The 17,205-nt window shown below is 53.8% G+C and overlaps 5 protein-coding genes across 5 annotated transcripts; all 5 read right to left on the bottom strand.

The window, feature by feature from the left end:
• Positions 1-28: 28 nt before the first annotated feature.
• Positions 29-1,609, bottom strand: RHO25_007837 (uncharacterized protein; the record flags this gene model as incomplete). Its single annotated transcript, XM_023600010.2, has 3 exons — positions 29-347; positions 479-1,042; positions 1,095-1,609. 3 exons carry the CDS (start codon positions 1,607-1,609, stop codon positions 29-31), a joined length of 1,398 nt encoding a protein of 465 aa, XP_023449171.1.
• A 1,689-nt stretch (positions 1,610-3,298) lies between these two features.
• Positions 3,299-4,468, bottom strand: ADH1 (Alcohol dehydrogenase; the record flags this gene model as incomplete). Its single annotated transcript, XM_023600009.1, has 3 exons — positions 3,299-3,571; positions 3,627-4,155; positions 4,209-4,468. 3 exons carry the CDS (start codon positions 4,466-4,468, stop codon positions 3,299-3,301), a joined length of 1,062 nt encoding a protein of 353 aa, XP_023449169.1.
• A 3,825-nt stretch (positions 4,469-8,293) lies between these two features.
• Positions 8,294-11,122, bottom strand: RHO25_007835 (uncharacterized protein; the record flags this gene model as incomplete). The annotated part of the gene is made up of 1 exon (XM_023600007.2): positions 8,294-11,122. The coding sequence occupies one exon, from the start codon at positions 11,120-11,122 to the stop codon at positions 8,294-8,296; it is 2,829 nt and encodes a 942-aa protein (XP_023448812.1).
• Positions 11,123-12,056: 934 nt separating this feature from the next.
• On the bottom strand, positions 12,057-12,975 carry RHO25_007834 (uncharacterized protein; the record flags this gene model as incomplete). The annotated part of the gene is made up of 3 exons (XM_023600006.2): positions 12,057-12,321; positions 12,380-12,537; positions 12,616-12,975. 3 exons carry the CDS (start codon positions 12,973-12,975, stop codon positions 12,057-12,059), a joined length of 783 nt encoding a protein of 260 aa, XP_023449181.2.
• Positions 12,976-14,338: 1,363 nt separating this feature from the next.
• Positions 14,339-16,339, bottom strand: RHO25_007833 (uncharacterized protein; the record flags this gene model as incomplete). The annotated part of the gene is made up of 1 exon (XM_023600005.2): positions 14,339-16,339. The coding sequence occupies one exon, from the start codon at positions 16,337-16,339 to the stop codon at positions 14,339-14,341; it is 2,001 nt and encodes a 666-aa protein (XP_023449180.1).
• Between the last annotated feature and the right edge of the window lie 866 nt (positions 16,340-17,205).

Here is a 17,205-nt window from a genome sequence, read left to right as displayed (position 1 = left end):
TCCAGTCTGCAGACGGAGTCAAGTCGGGTTAGTTCTTCTCAGCAATTCCGAAGCGCTGATTTCCACCATCAAACACAGCAAAGACCTGCTTCAGAAACACATCACCCAAAATCTGCGGGCTACTCTTACCCTGGAGGCCGCCGAGGCAGTGACCAGCCGGGCCCTCATTTCCATCAAACTGAAGGTAGGTGATATCCTCACCCTTGATGGTCATGTTGTAGTCTCCAATCTGCAAGCTGAGGTCAGGCAGCGCTGTGTCGCAAGGGTAGATATAGGTATTCATCTGCCAGATGGAAGCCCCGTCAACTTGCTTGTAGTAAGCTGTCACAACCTCGCTGTCCAGGTATCTGTGGGTAAAGTTAGCATAGTTCTCTCGACACTCTCTGCCCGCGTCGCTCTGAGCGATGATCGTCGATCTCTGCCTCAGGTGGTAGGCATCTTGCATGGCTGTCGGAGCGAAGCTGGAGGTTAGACTCACATTAGACTCGAACCTGTATCAGCTATGGTTTTGGGGCAGTCTTGGTCGCACGTGAATGTGTACTCATCACCGATGCTGATGCTTGGAATCGGGAATTGCCACCAGCCCTCGGAACTGTCGATGTCAACGTAGTGGATGTCGCCTTTGTACTTGGCCCTGTCGATTTTACCGAACTCGTACTCGCCAGCACCCATGTTGTCCTCGAGGTCGGCAGTGAAAAGTGGCTCCGAGAGGTCGGGCATAACGTTTTCAAAGAAGGTCTTCTGGCGCTCAGGTTGTACCGTGTTGATGTTGCTGAAACCTAAGCCGAGCAGTCCATCACTGTTGGGGTCCGTAGCGAAGCTGGCTGAGATGTATGTCGCTAGCTCAACAGCTTGTTTTTGGACTGTTGACCCACCGACGTCGACTACATCATAGCCAACGATGCCACTTGCAGAGCTGCCGTCGCCGTATGAAATTCTCCAGCTGGCGTTCTCATAAGGGGTGAATGTGTCGCTCTTCGATGGGTCATAGAATGAGTGGTTGCCAATGGCGTTTGGCGAGAGCTTGCTTGAGAACACCCACCTGCCTCAGGAATTAGTACCGGCCTCTGTCACGTTGTATCTTGAGAGCTTACAGGTCCGAACTCCCAGTGTCAAAATTGAGCCATACTTTTTGGCCGCCGATCGAAACAGAGGCGAGGTACTGGATTTCATTCTCTTCCGGGATTGCAGAAACTTCCCCATCCTCACTTCCCTTGGTTGGCGTGGGTGATGCACTACTGGTGGAGTTCGGGTAGGGACCGTAAGTGGGAGGGGAGTTACTTGGGACCGGAGAGAGCGTCGTCAAAGTCTTGAAAGTCGGTATAGTGCTTGCTGTGGCGACAGGATGACTCGTGGTTACGCTGATGGGGTAGAGAGGTTCGCTCTCCGCGACGACGATGGTCCACTCGTACTTGTTGTGAACGCGAAGAATTTCGTTGAGGGCGCCTTGGTGGGCGCGGCCAGGCACTGGAGCCTTGAAGGAGCGTTTCTGAATTGCGTTCTTCTGAACGTCGAACTTTGGCCGGAATGAGCGCTCGTGGAGACTCGATGGGATGGCCGTAGCGACTGCCAGCAGAGAAACGAGGAAGACGAAGAGCAAGGAGGCCATCTTGGCGAAGGGCGCACCAAAGTCTCAAGAGAGTGTCGAGAAGTTGTAAAGGGTAGAGAAGCTGCACCTGCTCGGCAGAATATCAGGAAGGAGTGACTGTAAATGAGCGTTGTGACGAAGCAAGTGCAGCCAGGCACTGTGAACAGGAAAGGGAGGTAACGAAGTGAGCAAACAAGAAGTTAAGCAACGCGAAGTGAATAAGAGTGACACAAGCAAATGGCCAAGGGCTCGGCTGCATTTTGTGTGTCGTCTGCTTGTGACAAAGTGGATATGCGGACATGTGAAGGCGAAAACGCAGCTGGTCAACGTGCAGTCGCCAGTACCGCACCACTGGTGGAGCCCATCAACAACCCGCAGCAGCTTCACTTTGCGCGCGACCCTGCCTCGTCATCTTGCTGAATCTTCTTGCAGCCGCGGCGGCTATCGCAGGCGCGGTACAGCACATCATCGCACTTGCAGACTGCGCCGAGTCTCAGGAGGTCGCACGCGTCCAGCTTCCAGAGAACCAGCGCGCACAATTGTCTTCCCGCAACGTCACCGCGCCTCGTTGCACGCTCTCTTCCGCGATCCACAGTGCATCATGTATGAGACTTGTCGGTATTGTCAATCTGTCGCTACTGCGACTGGCAGGGGAAGTGAAGAACTTCGTTTCAGAAGAAGCCGTGCAACTTCTCAAGCTGCCGAGCCGGAAGCCGTTGATTGGCTGCGGGCCAAAATCCCGAGCACAGAACCCACAGCGGCAAACAGCGACGCGTACGACGACAATCATTACAGACCATCTTCCGGTACTCCAACTCTGCCCGCGGCGCTCCCATGAGTGAAGTCGGCTTCAGCGAAACCGGCGACGCGAATGGCAAGATCGAGGCGAGCACGAAGAGGGCACCCGCAATTTTCACATCGGAGGTAGCTTGGACTGCTGCTAGCAAAAGGTCGCTGCGTCGTAGGATAATCGGCACCTCTGGACCATGACTTCAAAACCATGGAGGGAACAATCGCATTACTAGAGCCAGCGATGCCACCTTGGATGGAGCCGGCAAGCTAGAGCTGGCTGTTGTTGACAAAGAGCAGCTCTAAACGCAGGTCAGGTCGACGATCCACAGCTTCAGAACGGTCTGCTGTGAACAATGAGAGGACTCTCCTCTCCCTGATTAGCTACTATCAGCAGATTCCTGCGTGGACGGTGGCAAAATGTGGAGCAAAGATGGTGCCTTTTCCTCAGGGAATGGCCCGATCGAGCCTCTTCTGCAGCAATACAGACCTTCAAGTTCGAGAGTACACAATTTCGCGCAGTCGTGCGATGCTTGAAAAGGTCGTCGACTCGACTTCCTGACCTTCCCGACGGGACACACATTTCGCTCGCCTGACCTTCCATCTGAGAAAATTGTCGCTCGGCACTTACTCAATGTAGTTTGGACCTCGGCGGCTCCAGGAAGGCACGAACGATAATGAGCAGAATGAAGCGAGCCGGCGGACACCGCTGCACTTTCGACCCCATAGCTCGCCGGAGCCGCAAACATCATGTCTTGAGTTCGCATCGTCACAAAAGGCAGAGACACACCTCTTCTGATCTTGCACCCACCTCGCTCAACTTCCTTCTCACACAACCCTTGGATCAAACGTAAACATCGCTAAAATATTCATTGTTCTTTTCGACTCAGCAGCTATGTACAGGCAGACCGGTATATTAATCTACTTCGAAGTGTCCAAGACATATCGGCCTGCGATCTGACCCGCGTGCATAAGATCGTACACCTTCTGGAGCTCGGACATACCAACAATCTTGAATGGTGCCTTGATGACGCCGCGGCGGAAGAATTCGATGGCCTCTGAGCTGTCCTTGCGGTTACCGACATAGGAGCCCTTGATGGTGACCATCTTGATGACAGACTCGAACACGGGTGCGCGCAGATAAGCACCGGCTGGTAGACCAATGCAGATGACTGTACCACGAGGTCGGACGTACTGGATCACGGGTCAGTAAAGCTGGACAGGTATCATTCATGTGGCATGCACTCACCTCGGCGGCTTGCTGGAATGGCTTCTCGTTTACTGCGACAAGGATGACGGCGTGTGGGCCAAGACCGTCTTCGGTAGCAGCCTGCACATCCTTGACGACGTTCTGGCTCTTGGCGAAGTCGACGAATGCGTAGGAGCCGAGCTGCTCCAAGCACATCTTCCTCTTCTCATCACCACTGTCGATGGCAATAGTCCTCAGGCCCATAGCGCGGGCGTATTGTTGTGCGAGCGAACCGAGACCACCACCGGCACCTACAATGGCGACAGTCTGACCTGGCCTGGCTCCTGACTCCTTCAGTCCCTTGTAGACGGTGATACCGGCGCACAGCACGGGAGAGATCGCGGCAAGGTCACACTCCTTTGGAATGCGAGCTGCGTGTGCTGCCTTGGCAATGCAGTATTGCTGGAAGGAGCCATCGACGGTGTAGCCAGACAAGAGGGCCTTGCCGCACAGAGGTTCGTCAGAGGTCTGGCAGAAGTCGCAAGACAAGCAAGATCCGTTAATCCACTTGACACCAGCATAGTCGCCACTGTTTGAGACGTCAGTGAGGCTGGTCCATGCCCACTTCCGAGTTGCACTTACATCTGCCAGTCGTGGACGAGTTCGCCCATGGCCACGACTTCGCCAGCACCTTCGTGTCCGCCAACAAGTGGAAGCTTGGTTGGAAGTGGCCAGTCTCCATTCACAGCGTGCAAGTCGGTGTGACATACACCGGAATACTTGATATTGACGAGAATCTCATCTGGTCCTGGCTTCTGGACGGGAATTTGCTTGTACTCAACAGGACCGCCAGTCTTCTCAATGACCTGGGCCCATTGCATTTCTGGGATTTGAGGAGCCATGTTTGCGGTAATATGTGGTAGCAAAGGATGAATGTGGATACGAGTTTTGAAGAGGTGTACTGTGCTGCGGATTGGGGCTGGCTGAATGTTGAGAGGACTACGATCGAGGGCCGGTAGGCCTACTTATCATGTCTCTGGCTTCTGGTGGGACGCGCACTCGATGCCTTGAGCCCCACATCTGTCGCACGCTTGAAAGGAGGGGCATTGGTGCTCGTGCCTGTCGGACAGATGGTCGATGCATTGAACACCCACTCACCACGCAAGCCATCCTGGAAACGGCATGAGTCTAGACGGGGTTGCGGATTGCCCCAAGGTCCCAAGGATCTTTCCGTCCGCAGGGCTTGCACGGGAAGCCAGATGTCCGCTCCCCAGGCCGCCCAGAAGTCTTGCGCCAAACTGCATTGGCAGATCTACGAGCGGTGCGCCGATCAATAGTGGAGTGATTAAGCCGGGCATTGGATGCAGAGTCGGACCACCGCCATGCAGAGCGTTGCTGTTGGACGTTCCTCGGCCTGACGGAACATGGAGGCTTGAAACAATCTTCAGAAACCTTGCGGGGCAAAATGTGGTTTTGGTCTCGGATTCAGCTACAAACATCGTCCACCGTAGGCAGGATCATGCGGCGCAGAACGAGCAAGTACTGGCCCTCCATGATCTCGGTCGACCGCTTGTGGAGTCGGCGTCTGCAGCCGGACCTCAAGGTTCTTAGCCTGACTAGAGCTGACAAGGGGAGCTCTGATAGCTCTTCACTGTGGCTGTTCCGCATTCGGTAAAGCTGTTGTTAAGCTTCTCGTCCGGCCCTGCTATTGCACCAAGATGCGGCGGTGCTGGCCAATTGTTGTCGCGGTTACACGGCTGTCCCTTGGCGCTTCTGAACGTCGCAAGTCAGCAATATCCATTGTTCCGTCCACGCAGTGAGCAAATGTGTCGGACCAGAACGCTTCAATCCTCGGGTCTGTGGAAAAGATGAACATCTTCTCCCATCGACCAGCATGTCCAAGTCATCAGAATCCTATGCGGCCGTATTCGTGGATCTTCCTTCGTCGTTGCTCTGCATGACGAGCCAGAGCAACACTTTCACGCAATGGGAACGGCTGCCATGTCAATGTCTCGGCATAGAAACATGGAAACAAGCAAATTGATGAATCAACTGCTGTCGCGTCGGGAGACAACGTCTTTTATTTGAGTCGCAGCTGGTCTGGACATCAAGGTGGGCACCTTAATGGCGATGGCAAAACAGTCACGCATTCGAAGCACAGGCCGATCAGCGCATGGAATTTGAACGCAGTGCAAACGAAGCAACATTTCCTGCCCCGCGAGCCACGTAGCACCACGACTCAACATCTTCCTGCCCACGAAGGCACTCCAGTCCACCTTGTCTGCGCCCACGTGTGCTTGTCGCTACTTTGAGCGTCCCGTTACACCTGAGACAATTTGGTTCCCGGAACTATGCCGAAGCAGAACAACATCTTGCAAGTTGGATGGCGAGTAATGAAGTGGCACGAGGTCGTACCATATTACGATTACAGCACGAGACCGATCACACACGGAGTGTGCAACTGCACGACACAGTGAAGAGTTATATGCTGCGAACGCGACCGAGAACGTCGGTCACAGCAACACAACAGAGCAGATTCGTGTTTGCACTCGCCAATCTGCCTCTACCGCCACAGCGACTGCAGTCAGCGTCTTCTCATTTGCTCTGACGCCAGTACTTCACTCTCGAGAGACCTGAATGTCTCATAAAGAGTGCCGCAATTCCTCTTTCTGACAGTGCTTTGAGGCCACGGAGCAACTGTCGAGAACTCCATTCGACGTGATACCAAGAATGCCGAGAAGCGCGGATCTTGCCAGCGCCACAGTCGGCAGTACTGTAGAGCTCCCATGTCGACACCTGCTCTCCGTGCGTTCGCTCGGCGAGCTGTCCGCTGCGCGTGCTGATACCAGCAAGGGCGAGGCCCAGTCACCAGGTAAGGCAATGCAACGATGTTGCTTGTAGTTTCAATGGCTTGCCGCACATTATTTCATCGATCTTCGCCGCATTTCATGATCGCTTTTCTATTTTGCTGCGATCTCCAATTTTCAAGCAGCTTTCCCCGCGATTGTACCAGACACCTCCGCACGCACAATGCATGGGATGCGAAGGAATGCTGTGCATGATGAGATGGTGGAACACTAGGTTCGAGTGCTGCACACATTGACGGTAGTGGCCGTAGCCACAAGAATCTGGGGTCTTGATCGTTCGGGGTCTAGATCGACGCCATCGAAACCCCAGCTTTCGGAACGAACAATCCGAAGCATGGCAACTGGAGCTCTCAGCCTGCATGCAACTCGCACTCCGACAAGAATGCAGGTCAATCAGCCCGCTGAGCCGCTGCAGCTAGCTTCTAGCGCTGAGAGTGTCGTATGAGATGTCAGGCACAGAGTGCGGAGAAAGGCCAGTATCGATAAGAGCTTCGAAATCTTTGGTCCAAGCTGGACCTCAAGGATGCGAGCTATCAAGTAATGAACGTTGACTATTGTGATGATCTTCATCCAAGTAAAGAGCAAGTACGTGTTCTGCGGGGCGAACACAGCTTTCGTGCCGGAACTCACACATTGGAGGCTGACGAGCTGGCGGACGTGCATCGGTACCAGTAGCTGTGCACGACGAACTGACAGCTGAAATCCTCTGACAAGGTACAAGCATAACACGCATCATCGGCTGGACGAAAGGCAACCACATATTCGGCGCCGATCGCTTCCGGAGGACAGTTGACGCGGGCCAGCTGGTGTCGGGCCATTCGTACATTATGGCTTCTCAACCAGTTCTACCACTGCGACCAGGAACGCCTCAACGAGAGCAGGTTGCTTTGCGACACACTATTTCCATGACAGACACTCGGAACCACGATTTTCGTCACTAGAACCTTTATTCGGTGCACGTTGCGAAGCATTGATCTCGTTCCTCCATTTCAGCGAACCTGGACAACCGGAAGAAAATCATTTCTGGAGACACGATTCGGCCCTGCGGCCAGCAATCACACTACCGGACATGCAGGGAGCCAAACGCGCTGCAAGCGTGATGAGCAAGACGGAAAGTGTTGGACCGAAAGACTACCACGTGCACTGACCGAACAGACCGAACACGAACGAAACGAGCGAGCGAAGAAGCCTTGACGAGACGCACAGCCGTCTTGTCAGAAAAGATATCCACTTTCTTCACCCTCCGGACACTCTGACACACTGATAGAAGCTTATGCGTCTAATACTAGCAACAAGAAGGCGTGAAGCCCAAGGCTTTTGCGAACTAGCTTCGGAACGAAAGCGCAGTAGTAAGAGTGCGACCGAGCAACCGCCAAATATCGCGCAAGCCATGTCGCAGTCATTCCTCACAGGCGAAGCATATCGTTCCAAACAGCCAGACCACGAACCAAAGGGCTTGGCAGCAGATTCCGGTAAAGTCTGCTGGCAGTGATTGCGCCCCAGACTGCAGTACAAAAGTCTGCTTGCAAAGCAAACAATCTAGAACTTGCATCACAGGATAGAGATTCAGGCTGAATTGGACCATTTGAGGTAGGTCACTTACTTGCAAGTAGCACGCGATGTGACACGAAACGAGAAATGATGCACGAAGATCTGAACGAGATTTACAAAAACCGCGGCTGGGTCCAGCTCTGAACGGATCATCGAGTGCATCACTCTCATTGGATCTGCACACACGGAAAGCAGCACAGGACAGGACAGGGCAGGACAGTCAAGATTCGGAGAAAAGAGTGATGATAACATTACACCCACCCAACGCTAAATACAACTTTAATGAAGAAATCAGATACCTCATATAACCTACAACCGACTCTCAACAGCACCCGTCCAGCCTCTCTGACCAGGCCACTCACTCTCTGGCCAGATCTGCGGCAAAGCCTCCCAGATGTGTCCAACATGGACAATCTCCAACCCATCCAAAACCTCTTGCGGCAGATCCTTCACGTCCTTGCGATTCTGCACCGGTAGCAGGACTTTCTTCACACCAGCTCTTAGCGCACCAATAAGTTTCTCTTTAATGCCGCCTACAGGCATGACTTTTCCTCGCAACGCGACTTCGCCTGTCATGGCGATTGTGGGTGGGACGCGCTTCCCGCTGAAGAGCGAGATGAGAGCAATGGTATGTGCGAGACCGGCTGAAGGTCCGTCTTTGGGGATTGCACCTGATGGGCAGTGGACGTGGATACTTCGTGCTTTCATGATGTCTTCGTTCGGGTTGTCCGTGAGAGCGAGTTCGTACGCGTGGGACTTGACCCATGAAAGGGCGACTTCAACGGATTCTTTCAGCACATCGCCGAGCTTGCCTGTGAGTTTGACGCCGCCAGCACCGGGCATGTCGGCGACTTCAATGAAGAGAATGCTGCCTTGGGATCCGGTGCTGTAGGCCACAAGACCAGTGACGACTCCGGGTTGGGAGGAGCGAGCAGCGATTTCTTCTTCGTAGCGTTCGATGCCGAGCATGTCTTCGAGATCCTCGACTGTGACGACAGGTGTGTAGGCCGGTAGTGTATTTGTGTCGCGTGCTTCGGCGTACTGCACAGCTTTGGAGCGACATACTGTTCCAATTTCTCGTTCCAGATTTCGCACTCCTGCTTCACGTGTGTATGATGTGATGACCTTGTCTACGACCTCATCCTTCATGAGTACATTCTCAAGCTTGAGGCCGTTTGTTGTGATCTGCTTGGGAATGAGATGTCGATTGGCGATGTGTCGCTTTTCAAGCGTCGTGTATCCTGGGAGCTGGATGGTCTCCATACGATCAAGTAGCGGTGGTGGAATGGTGTCGAGCGAGTTGGCAGTGGCGATGAAGAGGACCTTGCTAAGATCGATAGGAATGTTGACATAGTGGTCCACGAATGTGGAGTTCTGCTCCGGATCAAGCACTTCCAACATGGCAGCTGATGGATCGCCGTGGTTCGAGGCAGAGCCGACCTTGTCGATTTCGTCAAGAAGGAAGACAGGATTGGCAACTCCGACCTTCTTCAAGCCGTTCACGATCAGTCCAGGCATGGCAGCGACGTATGTTCTCCGATGGCCGCGAATCTCAGCCTCGTCTCTGACACCACCAAGCGAGATGCGGTGGAATTGTCGGCCCAGGGCTGTGGCAACGGACTTGGCGAGCGAGGTCTTTCCAACACCTGGAGGGCCAACAAGGAGTAGGATGGGCGATTTATCGACCATCTTCTTGTGCTTCAGCAAGCTGATCTCCTTTTGACTTGGCTCCTTCTTCACCTCAGCATCTTTCTTGACGAGCTGCGTTGATGGCGCCACGTCCTCATCGCCATTGATCGCTGCATCGGCTGACGCTTGCTCTTTCGCCGGTTCAATCGCCTTTGCAATCTGCTCAATCTGCTTGTCCAAATCTTGGTTGACGGCTTGCTTCAGCTTCAACACTGCCAGGTATTCCAACAGTCTCTTCTTGACCTTCTCCAACCCATAGTGGTCATCGTCCAACTGCTTCTTCGCTTTGGCCATTGTGCTCGTGTCCAGATTATCTTCGGTCATCTTGGTCCATGGAATCTCGGCCAAGTTCTCGAGGTAATTTCTGCAGACTTGGTGTTCTGCTTGTGCCGGGTTCATCTTCGCCAGCCTCTTCAACTCGCGATCGGCCACCTTTTTCGCTTCTGGACTCAAGCCTGCTTCATCCAACTTCTTCTTCAGCTCCTCAATCTCGTTGACCTCGTCATCCTGTCCTTGTCCGCCTCCCATGCCTGGGCCCATTCCGACGGGAGGGATTTGTCCATTGCCCATGCGCCGTAAGCGTGGATCCTGCCTCAGTCTGTTGAGTGTCTCGAGATCGATGACGCCCGTCTGGCTCGGGTTCTGCTGGGTCGTCACTGACAATATGCGGCTGTTGCCTTGGATGGTGGTGATCTGTCGCTGCAGGATCTCGGTAATCCGAGCCAATCTCTCGCCCACATCAGTGGCGGAGAGGATGCGTAGCTTATCCGCATGTGTGCAATCAATGATATTGGTCATAAAGTCCGCTAACACTCCGGCTTCCTGCACATCCTTGCGCACAATGTAGAGCTCCAGACGACGGGCCAGGATGGGCGAGAGAGTCATCTGGGGACCTCGTGGTAGCAAGGCAGAGAGGCGAATCAGAGCGATGAGCTCCCTGCTGAGTTGCTTGAGGTTGGCAAACATGTTGTGAATCTGTTCGTTATCCTCGGCCACGCGCTGCTCCTCGTGAAGTGTCACTTTGGCTTCGAAGTATGGTCGCTCTTGCGTAACCTTGTCAATGTGGAAGCGTGTGATGCCTTCCACAACGAGTGTCAACTCTCCGGCCCGCCGTCCTTGCACACCCGTGACTCTAGCCATGGTGCCATATTGGAACAGATCCTTCTTTCGTACGTTAGTGGGCTCGGATTCTATCTTCTGCTTCGAAGCATCCTTCTCCTCGAGGAAGTGTTTGCCATCGGGAGAGAGGAACTGGCTGTTGAGTGGCACACAGCCAACGGTGACACTGCTGGTCTCTGCGCGTGGAGTAGCAGCGGTGCTATAGAGCTTGGCGAGGATGGCGGCGATGTCTGCGCGGTTCTGGAGAGGAACACGTGTAGTCACTCCCGGCAGGAGGACTAACGAGTGTGGGAGCGGGACGAGTGGGAGGGTGCGAGATCGGTTCGCCATGATGGATGCGTATGGGTGTCGTGTCCGTACTCGACTGGGTCAATATATGGTCCTACAGCATGTCTCACACGTATGCGTCTGCGTAGGCGAAGAGGAGAGTGTGGAGATGTATGGGGATGGTTGATTAGCATGCAGGTGGCGGAGATACGGCTAGACATATCGACCGACACATGAAGCCGTCAGCGCCAGTGTTGCCGAGGAAGGCGACATCGCAGAAGAGTCGAGAAGTGCAGCCCATGTGACCTCGGACTCCCGTCGATTCTCGCGCCCTGGACTGCGAGACTTCCCTCCTGGCATTGAACAAGGTGCTCCGCATCGTCGCGAGGAGGTTCGCATTCCACTCTCGATATGCGCTCCCCAAACCATTCACTCATATCGGCGCGTGGTCGGGTGAGGCAGGAGCGACTGCGACGAGGTGCGAGCAGCGTTGTCGGCATCTGCACGCCCCCTTCCGATTCGCTGGCGTCAATCACTAATCCACAGGTCAAGCGAGTTGCACCTCCTCTCCTCTCTTGGCTGCTCGTAGACACGCCATTCAACTTCAAAAGACTGTCCTTCCGCGGTTGATCACTATCATGACCAAGCCGGCAGATTTACTGCTTATCAAGCAAAGCGGCACGTAACCCGGCCAGCGCAGCGCAGCCTAACATTATGTTCGAGCAACTCCCACGCGAATGCTGACACAATTCGACTCGCGATGGCTATGTCAGATGCTGCAAACATCAGATTTACAAGACATCGGCACCTTGAGGACTTTGACGGCCTGCTGCGAAGCAATTGAGGACCGTCAATTGCGGCGGACCAAATCGTGCTTTATCAAAATCTTCCTTGGGGTATATACTCTCGCGACTGCACATAAACGAAACTCTCATCATCAACCGACCCTCCTCCACTTATCGTACAGACCTTCCACATCAGCCTCTATCTTATTCACTCAACCAGCAGCACCACCTCCTGCGCCCGCCGCAACCGAAGCACCGAGCAAAGCTCTCCTTCTCCGCTCGTCAATTGCCATGATCGCAATCAGTGCCATCAGCTCCAAATTCTGATCCATCTCGACCAAGACTTCGATCTTCCCAAGATCTCTGTTGAAACTCTTATTCGATCTAATGAATGCCGCCAAGACTGTGCCATTCTCGAGATCGACGAATTGGAAATCACCATTGTCTTTGACATAGTCGGCGAAGCCGGACACGTCCCTATAGAGGAAGGAGGTCAGTATCAACGAAAGAGATGATGTGGTAAGATACAAGTTACCTTCTCCAAGCATATCTCCTCCCTTCGAATTCAAAGAAATATTCCTTGTCATTCCAGTAAGAATACGTAAGCTGCGGCCATTGTTCCACTGGAACAGCATCGGGCGGATGTCCGATGTTGATGTAGATTGCGTTGCCGACTGATTTGGCTTTGGCGGCCTAGAAGCAACGCACACTCGAATGTCAGTGCCAAATACCAAGGACGAGTTGTTAAACGGGTATTATAATGGAACCTACCGCTACGACCGGCCCTCCTCTCCCACCTCCTGTCCTCCCAAGCGCCCTGACAATCTCAACCTTTGGCGTACCCCACCAAAACGGCACCTTAGTATTCACGAGCAAGATCGGCACTCCATTTTGGCAAATTTCCAAATTCTTCGCAGACATGTTACTCGTGCTTCGCACATCATACTGTTTGAAGAATTTCCTCGCGACGATGTATGGTGCGGCGGAGCGTTGAGCCATTGGATCCGCATCATAGACATGCGCAGCATCATCTGAATTTCCGTGATCGTAGAGGAGTGTAGAAGCCTTGTCGCTTGGAAGGTGATGATGAGAAGATGATCTATCGTCCATGTATTGTGCTTTGATATCCATGCTGTCTCGACGGTAGCGAGGAAATGAGCTGTAGGAGTTGACGAAATGCGCCGAGTTGCGGTTTTTAGCGGAGGATTTCTCCTGTACAGTTTGTTGTCGGTGAGATTTGGCTTTGCTGTAGGTACGTCGCAGTGCCTCGGAGACGATGTTGTAATTATAGTCTGGGTTATGCTGGGAGGCGCGACGTGGTACGGTGGGACTGGCGATAGAGGAAGATGGTCGGCCTCCGGAAGACGAAGTAGCGGTGGTGGCAGTGGTGAGTGTTGAAGTGGACGAGGGAATGTACACGGATCGTGGTCGGTAATATGAGGAGCGAAAAGAAGAATCGCCGGAGGTTGTGGTTGTACTTGTTGGAGTGTTGGTTATGGGTGTGGAGCCTAGGATTTCATCGCATTTGGCAATAGAGTTTGGCCGTAGGTGAACGTCTCCTCTTCGGTATTTTGGCGGTGGACTCGGAGGTCGTAGCAATGTTGTCGTGACAGTGGTAAGAGGTGTGGAGTCTAGACGGTCGTCACATCTTACAGCGGAGTATGGCTGCAGATGGACGTCTCCTCTTCGGTGTTTTGGGGGTGGGGTCGGAGGACGCGCCGATGTCGTCGCTGTTGATGGAGTCCACGAATGGCGGGAAGGCGGTTGCCAACAATCGATGATGTGAGGTGGCATAAGGGCATCGTCTGTGGCACTTTCGTATTTGCCCTGTAGGTATTAAACTGATGCCTTCGGTGATTTGAGAATCGGAGTCGTGCAGTTCCAAGCCGTGACGTTCTGCGAAAGCAAGATGCACGCACGTGCTAAGGGTGTTCTGCTCTTGGTTGATCTTCGGTCACGCTGCGGACGGCATACCATTGGTGTAAATCCTCCACGCGCAGGCCGCAGGGCTAGGCGGAGGTGAGACATTGTCTCAAATGACTGCGAGTATTGAGAGATCTCCTGTGGCACGGAAGTGGCGCACCGTGATGGTTGAGAAGATGATAGTTGGAAACTGGCAGTGCTCGAAGTTTTGATTTCATTGTTCTTCACTACTAACACATCCATCAGCTCAACCTGAACTGGATCAATGGCAAGGTGGCGGACTGTGCTGCGCACACCTTGCGCCTGATCACGGAAGCAAACCGAAAATCTGGCCATAATGCCGAAAGGATAGTGGGCAAAAAAGACAACCTGAGAGGCGATCTGAGCACTTCAGATACGCAGGTCCTCTTTCCCGATGTGTTCCCTTACCCAAACGCCTGCCGCTTCCATGCATCGCGAATAGCCTCTTACGCCATGCAAATCATCACCGAGGGTATCGTGTCGCATACTACAATCGCATAGTGCCTGAAGTACCGAATCTGGGGGTACTTCAGTTGGAGAATCACTCGACTCAATCGAGTAGAATAGCGCCGTCGTCTTCTACTACGTATGCTTCAGCCTGTGACTGCGCCTTCGCCTTCTTGTTGGGGGCCTCGATGTCGTCCTCGGCTTCGCGCTTGCGTTTACCGTTAAGCAGCTCGGCGCTGGCATTCATAGGTTCAGGAGCATCGTCAACTCCTCCATTCGTCGGTTCTATGGCCTTCGGCGGCTTTGTCGGAAGCACGAGCGTACTTGGCGAGAGCACAAGATCATCATCGCCTTCTATTGTCTTCAACTTGACACTGAGGACGAGGTCCACCTTTGGCTCATCGGCATCGTCCTGCACTGTAAGGAAATTGATGCCCTTGCCATCGATACCAAATTCCGACAATGGTTTCTCCAGATTCTCCTCGAGGTCTGGGTCGTAGATGACTTGCTCATTGTACACTATTGACAGATCTTCGTAATTTGAGCTGTTCCTCAATGCGTCAACCAGGTTCTGCATTTTCGGATCCGCACCGCTTCTGATCGTTAATTTGGCATAGACCGGCGAGCACACCGGACAATCTTTCCGGGGTGGAAGTAGTTGTTCCGTGGTGATCATGCGGTCGGTGCTCTTCGAGTTGAGGAAAACCATTTTACTGCCACCCATGATCGGACCAGTGTTGCCATTCGTATTCGGTGGCACCGTATCAGGAACATGATTGTTCGCTGTCGATTGGAACGTTTGTGGCTTGGGCGTTTGTGACCTCATCACTTTGAAAGCTTGCAGGACACAGAGCGATGCCGTCAATGCATTTGAGGTGGCGATAGCAGGAATGATGTTGCCGGCCATCTGCTTGATTTCCCATTCGCTGTTCACTGGGATGCTGAATACGTGCGATCTCAGATTGGCGGCCGATGCAACGAAATCGAGGGTATCCTTATCGTCCTTGTCAAACTCGATGGAGCTCTCACCACTTGCGACGCGCTTGCTCAGCTGCCGGATGCTGTAGCAGAAGACCTTGAGGTTGTCCAATAATGACCACACATTTTGATCTTGAGTCGCCAATTCGGCGCCTGGTAGCTCAGGGTTCCTGTCGATGCAGACATTCTCGAACCGCAATGGGTTCGGTGGTGTCCGGCTTTGCCACATCTCGCTCATGGAGCGTAGACGATCAACGTCATCCCCATAGACCTTGTTGAATACCTCTTTCGCGAAGTCATCCTTGCCCATCAGACTCCGAATCTTCTTCAGCGCCTCGGCCTCTTCTTTCAGTTTGGCGACCTCCTCCGCATTGTCCTCGCCCGTGACTGTTACATCTGACGAATCTTCCTCGCTCGTGCCAAACAGCTCGGGAAGGAGATATGACTTGGCCCAGACTATGCAGTGTATGGGTTGCGACGGAGTCGATCGGATTGTGCAGATGGGAAAGGATTTCTGAACCGGCTTCTCATTGCAATCGTAGCATTCGGTGACACCTTTCCGTATGGCCTGTACCTGCCCATTGAAGCCTGTGGTGCCACTTTCGATCAAGGGCACATCGGCAGCCAGGCACATGCGGTTCACGTGCCGTCGCGCAGCCAGGTTGTCCAGAGCGTTGAAGACGATGTCGAAGCTTTCGAAGAACTCGACATCGTACTGGGCATCGAAGATGGAGGCGTGGTGCGCATCGATGTTCACGCTTGGATTGAATGCGCTGGCCGTTTCCTTCGCGACAAATGCCTTGGGTTTCTTGATGTGATGCTTCCTGAATAGGAACTGGCGATTGAGATTGCTCAGGTCGATGGTGTCCAGATCTACGACCACGATCTCCGCCTTCTTGGTATTCGGCGGTTCGGCGAGATCAGTGTGCTGCGCCGCTTGCGCCGCGCCTGCATTGTTCTGTACCCGAGGCGTCTTGAAGCCGCTGCCAAAGCCGCAACAGACCAGGTTCTTGAGCAGTTCGCAGCCAATGCCGCCGGCGCCCACCAGCAGCACGCGACTCTCCTTCACTTTGCGCGTGAGGTGGATGCCCAGCGATTGCGCGACTCCTCGCTCACGCCGCTGCATGATGGCGACGGTGTTGCGGCCGCGTGCGCAGGACGGTGTGTGGGTTGCGTGTATGTCGGGTGTGGAAGGGAAGGAGAGTGGAGCGAGTGGTTGGAGGATTCTTGACGTCGTTGTTCGTGTCCGGCTACTACGCGGCGGACGCGGCCGGTGAAGCAAAGCGAGGTAAGCGAGCCTCTTAATAAAGTTGATCGGTTTCCTCGTCACTCTCGTGCGGGCCCCTCACTGCACGCGGCCGATGCGCCGCGCATGCCGTCTGCGAGAAGCAAAGCGATCTGCAGAGGAGAAACGTCGGAACGCTCACTTCACTTGATCACTTAACGCGTGCGAAGCAGAGCTCAAACATGACCCGACGACAGCTCGCCCGTAGCGCGAAGTTCAGAAGCAGGGATAAGTCTCGAATGCCTTGTTGCCTGAGGGAAGCAGGGCTTGGTCGTTTCACACGGAGCGTCACATGCAGGCTCCGCAGGAGATAGCCCTGACCTCGATTCTGAGCCCTTTGACTTCAGTACGCCGCTCGAGCAGCTCTCATGCTCAACTGCTCCCTCAATAATCGTGCAAGGCAAGTTCTAGACGTCGATTGTAGCCAGATAAAAGGTCGATCACCACAGGGTCTTGCAGGCGGTAGCTGATCCGCTTTCCGCGCCTCCTGCACCAAATCGTGCCGCCGAACAAGATATTGCAGTGCCTGAGTCATGTCTGAGCACGAGTTCGGCCATAGAATCGCTCATCATCTAGACGATAGATCAGGTTCATCATGCCCCACATATCTTCGTGAGGCCAGACAAGCTCGTGATGGACGCCGCCAAATACGATATGGAGGTACAGTAGAAGAGTTTGGCTTGGTTGATCTCAGGGGTGGAGCGAAG

Source organism: Cercospora beticola, chromosome 5 (genome assembly GCF_033473495.1).
Source record: "Cercospora beticola chromosome 5, complete sequence".
Taxonomy (NCBI): Eukaryota; Fungi; Ascomycota; class Dothideomycetes; order Mycosphaerellales; family Mycosphaerellaceae; genus Cercospora; species Cercospora beticola.
Note: the sequence above shows the minus strand (reverse complement) of the source record. Positions and strands in the feature narration are given on the sequence as shown.